We start from the raw sequence: 10,000 nt of genomic DNA on the forward strand, positions 1-10,000 counted from the left end.
GTAGCCTCAGTGCATCACGAAATTCCCGCTTGCTTAGTCGACCAATCACCCATGTATCTTCTGATGCAGGAGATATTGAAGCACTCACTCCAAACCACCTATTGCCTCTGCGTACAAATCCGTGTTATGAAGATGCCGTTGTTACGGATAGAGAGGTTAACTCAACAAAGCTGTGGCGACAGTCCCAAGACCTAGCAAATTTCTTCTGGAGACGTTTCACCAAAGAGTATCTTACTAGCCTGACAGAGAGGAAGAAGTGGAAAGAGAACAGACGGAATCTGAAAGCGGGAGACTTTGTACTTGTATTCGAACCGAATCAGCAACGTGGCATTTGGCCGTTGGGCGGGGTCGTGTCTACTCATCCTGGATAAGAGGTAATAGTCCGTGCAGGTAGTGTACGAACTCGAAGTGGAGAATTCAGAAGACCAGTGACAAAACTTTGTTTATTAGAAGAGGCGGAAGGTTAGATTTATTTCTGTAATCGTCTCGACATAGTGGCTCGACAGGGGGCGAGTATGTGCCTCCCGCTCTTGTATGACGTCATAACAACACGTGATTTTTTTCTTTTTTGAGCGAGTTGAGTTTCGATAGTCGAGTGATAACTGTCTAGCGTTGAGTCTATGATACTGTCCTGTGGTGTGATATAACGAACCAGTGCAATAAAAAAGTCATTTGGACACAAATCAATTTCATCTCATTTCGGCTGAAGTTAGATGTCTAAGGTCATTTTTGAGCGATGAAAACAAGTGCTGAAAATTAAGATAATCTCACCATGTTTTCATCGTTAACATTTATGACGCCGCGTGGCCTAGTCGTTAGAGCGCATATCTTGAGGTACGGGTTCAAGACCGCGTTAAATTCGACCCCGCTGATAGTCCCTAATTCACCTTCCGGCTAAACTTGTAATAACCAACTGGCTTGCCTTCGGCCAGTTGGGAATCCTAAGTTGTTGAAACCCTGTTTTAGCTAATCCTGGATTAGTGGAGAGTTTTTGCCGATCAAAAATGTTTCCAGGAGATGCTTTAAGTCTTCAATTTTGAGAATTAGATTGTTAAAGGCTTTTGTGGCGGGCAAAACTGACTCAAACCTTGGTTGGTACTAATCGTGGAATACTGTTGATCGGCTTTTGAACAGCTTGGCCCTGTTCTTTTGTGTAAAAATGTTGTCTGTTTCATATATTGGCCCTTGTAGAGTGGTCAATTAAGCATGCATTTATGTCTGTGATATCATCATTGTTTCAAAAAACTCGCAGCACGTGTTTTACTGCTTGTTTTTGCACATCACTTAGGGGTGCAGCCATTACAACGGCTCCTCAGTCTATTGATTTAGTAAACAATGCACGCAAACTATCATTAAAAAGAAACGAAGGTCGCATATTTCCCTTAATTAAAACAATATCCTTTACAGATCCAAATGTGACGTTGTAAAGATCAGTACACGGCTTTATGACCCAAATTGACTGTTTAATAAACTGGAACGAGCAGGAGAATCAGTCAGGTTCAATGAGGCGAAGCCGAGTGACTTTTAGACCCGATAAAACAAGAAATGTGAGTTAATCGAACGGCTTCAAAGATATTTCACAAAAAGCGTGCCCCTCTGAAGTCCAAACAATGGTGCAAAAATGTGGGAGAAAGATATTACCATACAAGAAAAACAAAACGGGCCTCATTACTTTTCTTTTTCTTCTAGGGAGGAGTGTTTTGATTATCGGGTTTAAAGCTCACAAACGTGACCTTTTCTCGATGTTTTGATAGGCTGTTAGGCTCATAAATTCTAAGCAGGTTTTTTAAATGTAAGAAAAGATCTATGTGGTATGGTTTCAGGATAATGACATGGACGTTCGTTTCCCTCCCCGGAATGACCAAGCTCTGACCCAAGAGCCACGTCAGTTATTTGATGTCTCTCAAAGAAAAGACTAGCTTGTTACGGTTCCTTAAGCAGGTACTGGAGCAGAGATTACGTAAAACAAAAGAATCAAAAGACAGAAAACTAAACAACTCCAAACAAGTAGTAATTCCAGGTGGCCAAAAATACAATGCTCTCCTGTAGATGCAGAAAGACATCTTTTTGCCGCCCTATGCCACTTAGCATTTTTATACACGTATGACGTAGCGTCTCGGTCGGCGATCTGTTTAATTAACAATGTCATATTTTCAGGTTCCTAATTATTAGCGTCAGCATGACGGGGGTTGTTCAAACAGGAAAGGGAAGATAACGCACAGAAAACAATTGGCAGTTTCGAGGTTTTGGTGTGTTATTGAACATCTAAAGTGCCCTTTGAAATTCATATTGATCCCTGCAGATTCCAAAATGAAAGTCGTTCGCATTCGATCCAAAGATCACCTGTATTGAAAATGACAAACCAAGATCTGAGTTTTGAATAAATTGCTGAAGTTTCCCTGGATAAAAAAAAATCTTGGGAAACAAAATCAGTTTTCATATTTGAAACGATACGACTGTTTTTTTTTTTTTTTTTTTTTTCCGAAAATGCGTCATAGCATCGATTTTGTAAGATTGTTTGCGCCCGGGAAGACAAAAGGTGTCCATTGCTGTCGACTGGTGATTTCAACCATCTCTAAATGACAACCAGCCAACACTTAACAGTAATCGTAACTTTTGCATTTATCTAGCTTTACTTTTTGCCAGCCCAGCAAACCTCCATTTGCGCAAGCTTTTCATGGAGTCAAAGTTCAAAATGAGATTCTCGATCAACCGGTCATCCGTTATATCAATCAAGTAATCGAATATGGCTCAGAGTGCCCCCCATTAAAAGCACATACAAAATAATGCTCTATGAAGGTTTTAAATTATGAGATACAAACTTTAACAGAGTCATGCTTGTGTTAATAAGGTGTATAAGTTATTCGTCAAACTGGAAGAATGGATGAAACTACAGCATCATTACTTGAGAATTTCAAGTGCAGCCCTGATGTATGAGTTTGAAGGAGGTTTCACAAAAGTGCCATAAATCACATTGAGTTCAATTGACGAGTTAGTGCAGTGGTCTGGCCTTTGTGTTTAAATGGATAAAAATGTTCGTAAATACTGGCTGCGACAAGATGTGGAGTTTGATATGGACGAGAACGATTTAATCAGGCAACTTCGAATATACCACTCTTTTTTTTTTAAACACCCGTCAATAAGAGCATGTGACAAGAGACACGCAATGCTGGTACTAAAGCCGAAATCTACTAAGCACAGATAAAGGATTGTGAGAGGCCTTAGAATAGATACTTTAAACAGGAATGAGATAACTGTTTTCTGGCATAGTGAAATTAGTGAAACAATAAGTACAATTTACATTTCTTCGTGAGATTAACAGGTCGCACTCTAGAATAATGAAAAAAAGGGAAGGAAGGTTTAGAAATGTAAGAGGGAAACGGAGGGTTGACGCATCTCCTTGTGTTTGAATGGCCATCGTTCCGTAGATGCATTTTTTTAGACACATTTTAAGAGAATCCAGTACCGCTTTTATTCAAGAAAGCAATTATTCTTACCGCTATAAATCCTTGCTTCTTTGGCCACGGTCGACTCTTTCTCGTCAAACTTGTCCATGAAGCATAAAGGAAAGACATAGCTTGAGGGATCATCAAAGCAAGAAGTAGCATAAGAAACAACGCTTGTTTTTGCGTCTCTATAGGTACATTGTGATCTTCTAAAGAGATTGTATCATTTCCAGATCGCTTAATGCTTTTGAAGTGTTGTCCAAGTGCGAGAAGACAAATTTTGCTGCCCACAATGCAGAATAGAACCAATGTGCTTAGGATAACTGCCGTGATCCATTTTACAATGCAAAGAAAGAGTGCATAACAATTTCCATCTTCAACGTTGGTACTCTCGTTTGATATAGATGAATCATTTCTGTCTACAGTGTAAGTACGTTTGTCCTTTTTCTCCGAATAGAAAACATAGTCGCTACAGCTCACATCACTTATCTTGCGGGACATTTTGGTATAGCAACTTTCACAGAATAGATTTGACGTTCTTCGGAGTACTGAGTACCTTCACTGTTGCCTAACCTTTTAGAGTTATTATAATTATAGCGTTTAGCTATCGGAAAGGGTATCTGCATGGCTGCTCTACCATATTCTAGCAACCGCCAATGTTTAGTAAACCTTAAAATTACTTTCCAATCATGACAACGCGGGTTACTGAGCTTCATGAACCTATAAAAACCCTAAATCATGAGGATCAAAAAAGTCCGTCAGTCTGTCCATATTAGGAACCACTTTAGAGAGTTTTTAGTCTTTGAATGGGCGCTCCCTTGTCGTTTGTTAACTAGCACAAAACAAACTGTTTGCAAAACATAGGATTGGTTTAATTAAGCGATGTCCATGACGTCATGCGAAAAACGACCTAATATATGGATTTTCCAGAGCCTCTCACAGTTTAACCACACTGCAAATAGCAGTTAATTCAAGTTTACTTTAGATGGGGGTTTCACCAAGATTTAAATGCATAATGATGGCAAAAATTAAACACGAAATAAAAATATTCGAAAAATATACGATGCGTTATACGCACGGGTGGCTCGTCGATGCCAAACGGTGGCATGTAGGAGTGACGTCAATATGTATAGTGAACTGGAAGAACCGTAATGGTAACCAAGCCGTACTGTTTGTCATTTAACATACTGCCAAGTAACTGAAGAGACGCTCCGAGTGGCTTCGAAGCATGTAAAACAGAAGTAATGTAAAAACAGAGTAGGATTGTGTTATCGGGTTTAAAACCATGAGTTGAAGCCGAGTGGCTTTAGATCCGATACAACACGACCTGCAATTTTATTGAAGGCTTCAAAAACATTCTACAAAAAGAGTTTCCCTTGGGCCTGAACAAAAGGTTTAAATTGTGAGAGGATAACATTAGCATACAAGAAATACAAGTATGCTTTATATAAAGAAGTCTAAATTCGATATGATTTGATTGAAATCGATTTACAGCCTAACCAAATAAGCTCGCGACCTAAGTAAAGTGATTGTCATCCCGATATAGTGTCATTTTCTCACCTCGTTAACCAGTACCACAAAACGAGACCCCATGATCGACCACATTTTATTATGCGTTATACGCACGGGTGGCTCGTCGATGGCAAACGGTGGCATGTAGGAGTGACGTCAATATGCATAGTGAACTGGAAGAACCGTAATGGTAACTAAGCCGTACTGTTTGTCATTTAACATACTGCCAAGTAACTGAAGAGACGCTCCGAGTGGCTTTGAAGCCTGTAAAACAGAAGAAGTACTGTAAAAACAGAGTAGGATTGTGTTATCGGATTTAAAACCATGAGTTGAAGCCTCTAAAATGAGGCTTGGTAGGCTATTTTGCACTTGGACAAAAGAATTATAAATGTGACCGCCATTTATGAATAAGGTCCATGATCGACCACATTTTATTAGAATTTTCTTAAATATATTACACATAAAATTTAAAGATCTCTTCCCAAATTGATGTATGTACAACCGCAGGCTGGATGCGTTTTCTTTGTTTCTCCCTTGATGCTTAAAAGCAAATGACTAAGCTAAAAGTTAATACAGTTAATTAAGGAACGCGTCGTCAAGCAAACGGACGGGGTTTCGGCCAACTTTTCATGCCACTCGACTCCAACGTGGAAAAATGCCGCACACTTCCAGCTTAAAGAAGCTTCAGGTGCCTACTGGTAAGGAAAACCATCCGACAATCAACTGTAACTGGTTTGATGTGTCATCTGAAGACTGCCGTACAATGTTTTAGAACTGCGTCATTAAGAAGCCTGTTGTTCGACTTGACTGAGAGTTCCAAAGAATCACTATCACAACTGGCGTGCAAAAGGCATATACCAGATTGCATTACGGTACCAGCGAGTATAACTTTTCCACCTAAGGAGAAACAGTAAAAGGCAAGTTATTAATCAAAATAAAAATTCAACATCCTTGCTCTCAGGGTTCCTCTTCTTCCCTTCCTCTTAAGCGGAGAGACACCGTGGAAACGAGCTTGAATTAACGTTTGCTGGTTTATAACACAGCCCTATGACTGTCATTTGTATTCAGTTGCAGCACAGAAACGCCCACGTTCTTCAGGAGACTAAAAACTATCACCTATCATGCCTAACCGACAACCCCCCATTTGCATAGGTCATCACATGATTTCGAGGCCAATTTTAAACAAATGAGCTCAACTAAATTTTGTCAGACCAACAAGATTGCACCAGCCCACAGGGCGAGTGCAAGTGGAAACGTTTTTGCTCTGTTTTAACTCAGATGCGAGTTATTTCACCCGAGAGAAGCCACAAAAACCAAGGACAAATTTTCTTGCAACAGGGGCAGCCTGAACAAAACTCAAATAATGATGACGTCATGGCGTCACCTCGACCACTCCACATATGTCGGCCTTGTTGAGGAACCAAACTTAAATCCTAAGAAACGCTTTCGGTTGCCGGTTTTAATTGTGTCGAAAGTAATAGGTAATTGCGATTGCAAAGTCTAGGGCACGACTTGGTTTTGGTCACCCTACGACCGTCACCGTACGTCCACCCATCCATGTATGCCAATGTGAAACCTTTTTGGCGGGAACATCTTTAATACTGGACATACATGTTATAGTTAACTGACACCTGTCAAAACAAGGTATTTGCTGACCAGTATTACTTGACCATATCGCGGGCTTAAGATTAAAGCTCATCGAGGTCAACTTTTCTTTAGTTGACCGCTGACCAGGTACTGGTTTTCGATTGGATCGCAGGTTCAAGCAAAGTTAACTCGAAGTAAGAATAAATAACACGGGAGCTCCGCTTTTAGACTTGGCTAAAGCTGTATATTAATCGCTCTTTCACGGATTCAAAATCATGACACTCGGAGCAATCAGGCTCACCTATAATCTCCACGGGGTAGAGTTTTAACTCATCTTTAGCTCTTTCAGAAAGCTCTTGACAATCCTTTACTGAACTGGACAACTTTTGCTTCTTTTCAAAGGAGGCTTCAGCCCATTTCAGTCCAAATTCTTCCGTGCTTATGACTAGAGGCCGTATGATGTCGCTTGCAGTAATAGTATGGTTGAAAAACAAATGTTTCAAAGTTCGGTTTGGATCTCTATACGAAATCTTGCCACCAAAGTTCATGTGAAGTGCAGGAGCTTGATATTTTAAAACAACTTGATGTCTCGCCTTAAAAGGAAAGTAATAAAACAAAATGAGACATTAAATGATTATAGAACTGAAGAAATTTCATTTTTCCAGGCTTGTTTGCATCTTTCTATCTTTTTATCGTCTTGAACGTCTTTTTGCAAATTTTTAGTTTCCTACATACAAAAGTGAGGCTTTATTTGAACTTGGGGCACTGTACATAGAAATTAACCCAAATCAAATGTTGGTTTTTTTAAGAGAGGGGAAAATCGGAAAAGCCGCAGAAAAACGTCTCGATGCGGAGTGAAGAATCAACAAACTCAACCCACATATGACGTCGGGTCTGGGAATCGAATCCGGGACACAATGGTGGCAGACGAGTGCTCTTACTACTGCGCTAACACTGCTCCCCCTACCATACGACATCGGCACTATTATGAGAACATAACAACGAAGCCAACGATGATATAGGTGACTTTTTCATAAATCTGTTGATCACGAGCCAAAAAAGAGAATGAAACGGAAATTAAGGTAACCTCAAAGCTAATTTAAGTGTAATTTCATCAAGCGTACATGGGAAATTACGGCAATCTGCCGTGGTCACTTTTCGGGCCAGAGTGAAACAACAACGCTGTGAAAAGTGCAATAAGAAAGCAATCCGGCCAAGTGCGTAGGACGCTTGCCTTGAGATCTCTACATCCCGGGTTCAAGACACGTTCTAATCGCTCCTTGGATTCGATCCTGATGGTCCCTTTTACACTTGTATAAATCCAACTGGTTTGCCTCTGGCCAGTTGGGATTCCGGCTTAGAGTACTGTTCGGTTTCTTCACTGATTAATTTCGTTCCATTGGCCCTGGGCTATCAAGCCATCTGGGAGCCGGCCAGTTGCAATTCAGTAATGTACGTATACAGCTATTTCGAGAAAGTTTGTCAAGAATTAAGCGCACGCGACAATCCCGAAAGGGCTGTCGAACCTACTTTTATTACTTTCCTTCAGCACTCTTAAACATATATCAGTGGCCTCCCGTACGATTCTTTTAAATTTCTTTGAAAAACAGTGCACTTAAAATCACCCACAATACCTTTCAGGATTGTCGCGTGCACTTTTTCCGACAACCTTTCTCAAAATAGCCGTATATTGACCATGCTTGTTCGGTCAAGATGGCTGGATATTGGCCAAGTTCTTCTTTTGCGTGCTTATGACCGAGACGAAGTCGAGAACCTATCGACAAAAACGGTTTTGGCTTATCGCAAAGTGATAAACTTAAAGAGAGTTGATCTTCCGCTGATAAAAAATAAAAAAAAAAATAATAAAAAAATAAAAACAATAATAATAATAAAAATAATAATCATAAAACAAAATTTCATACATCGATCCTGCAAAAGTGTTCATTGAAAGCAAGGTGCAAAAAGGAAATGATGCAGAAGGAATCGTTAATAAAGAGATGAATTTCCTTACCGTATCAAGATGTCCAATACATTCATTTTGCAGCTTGTTCTCGGATGAACAATCAAACAAAGCAACGAGATTTGACGGTGGGTCCAACGTACTGCAGACGTCAGAAATAGAGGCGTTTGATTGATTCTGATTGGTCAAATAAAGCACAAGCTCGAGTTCTTGAGGTTTCCAGACTTTTTGTAAGGTGACTCTTAAGTTGCTATCAGAACAGAGCTCGAAAGCTTCTGGAGAATGCGGAAAATGTGCCAAGTCATCCGGAAGGGAGGCGGATGTGGTTCCCGTGAGCTCTTGGTAGTGAAGCTCATCTCCCACCTCGGCGTCCAGCAAATGCCTTTCCTGAAAATGATCAGAAATTAACAGGGGTATCATTTGTCATAAGGTTGCTTCGTTCTCGTTTAAATTCATCGTTAATAGAGATCTTAAGCAAAATACGTTTTTGAGCCACGGAAAGCAACCGGGAGAGTTGTTTTCCTTTCTAACTTGTCTTGACACAACCATATTTGTATTGCTCAATGTCTTTTCACTAATAGACACGATTAGTTCAAATATTTGGGAGAGGCTATTGACCTGGCACGCAAAATGTTAGTTTCCTGTTTACTCCTAGGTTCAAAGACGTCGCGTGATTAAGCTCGTGGCCGAGTTTTCTTTTATGATTGTAAAATATAAGAAAGACATTTTAAACTGGGGGTTGCCACTGACCAGCTTCAACATGGCTTGAGAGTTCAAATGGTAGAGCAGTGCAGTGCATAATCGATGACGAAACACCTGTTGTTTTGCTATTAGAGCTTCACTTCTTTTAATTTTGTATTTCCATGCAAATTGAAGAAGGTAAAAAGTTGGCATACCTGTCCTGTTTCATTGTCATGATCTTCAGTCCTTGAGGGTACAGACATCAGAGGGTAAGAATCAATGGATCTTTTAATGATTGGCTTTTCATTGTCTAGAAGTGAACTACTGCTCAACGATGATATTAACGCATTCTCGTCAGGCACCGTTAATTTAACTTGATTAGCGGCACCCTGGTCACTATCAAGATTTAGTAGTAATTTCAAATCAGCTTCCTTTGTGAATGAGGGTGTTACGCATTGTAAAACATGTAAATCATCAATGGCTGGTGTCCCTGAAGCACTAGGATTTGATTTTGCAGATTGTTTTGTCGCTCTGTTCCTTCTAAAATGTCCTATTCTTGAAGCCACAAGTGGCTTGTCCGTGACACCACTAAACAGCTGAGCGGCCAAATGTTGTTTGCGGGCGTCGTCTTGATGCGCGACAGGAGAACTGGAACTAACCTGCGGTCAATAAATATGAAGCAACCTTACTGATGACGTGAAATATAAATCACCGACACAATTTGAGAAACTCGCACCTCCGTACGTTTTCATACCAATCATGAGCTTATTATTATTATTTGTACGTGGCATGGTCTGCGTCAGGTTATATTCAG

General features: G+C 40.2%; 2 protein-coding genes across 3 annotated transcripts in view; both read right to left on the minus strand.

Annotated features, from left to right (window-relative positions):
- The window catches only part of LOC138036852 (uncharacterized), a 25,392-nt gene extending 21,413 nt beyond the window's left edge, over nt 1–3,979 (minus strand). Inside the window, exon 1 of the mRNA XM_068882916.1 lies at nt 3,498–3,979. Coding sequence (XP_068739017.1) covers nt 3,498–3,947 — 450 coding nt within the window. The 5' untranslated portion in view covers nt 3,948–3,979. The remainder of the gene's footprint in view (nt 1–3,497) is intronic.
- A 530-nt stretch (nt 3,980–4,509) lies between these two features.
- Nucleotides 4,510–10,000, minus strand: part of LOC138036853 (uncharacterized) — a 30,156-nt gene continuing 24,665 nt past the window's right edge. For both annotated transcript variants that reach the window (XM_068882917.1, XM_068882918.1), the window contains 4 exons: nt 9,402–9,845; nt 8,557–8,892; nt 6,847–7,138; nt 4,510–5,855 (listed from right to left, as the gene is read on the minus strand). In XM_068882917.1, coding sequence (XP_068739018.1) covers nt 5,701–5,855; nt 6,847–7,138; nt 8,557–8,892; nt 9,402–9,845 — 1,227 coding nt within the window. In that variant the 3' untranslated portion in view covers nt 4,510–5,700. The remainder of the gene's footprint in view (nt 5,856–6,846; nt 7,139–8,556; nt 8,893–9,401; nt 9,846–10,000) is intronic.

This window comes from Montipora capricornis, unplaced genomic scaffold (assembly GCF_036669925.1).
Source record: "Montipora capricornis isolate CH-2021 unplaced genomic scaffold, ASM3666992v2 scaffold_506, whole genome shotgun sequence".
In the NCBI taxonomy this organism is placed as follows: Eukaryota; Metazoa; Cnidaria; class Anthozoa; order Scleractinia; family Acroporidae; genus Montipora; species Montipora capricornis.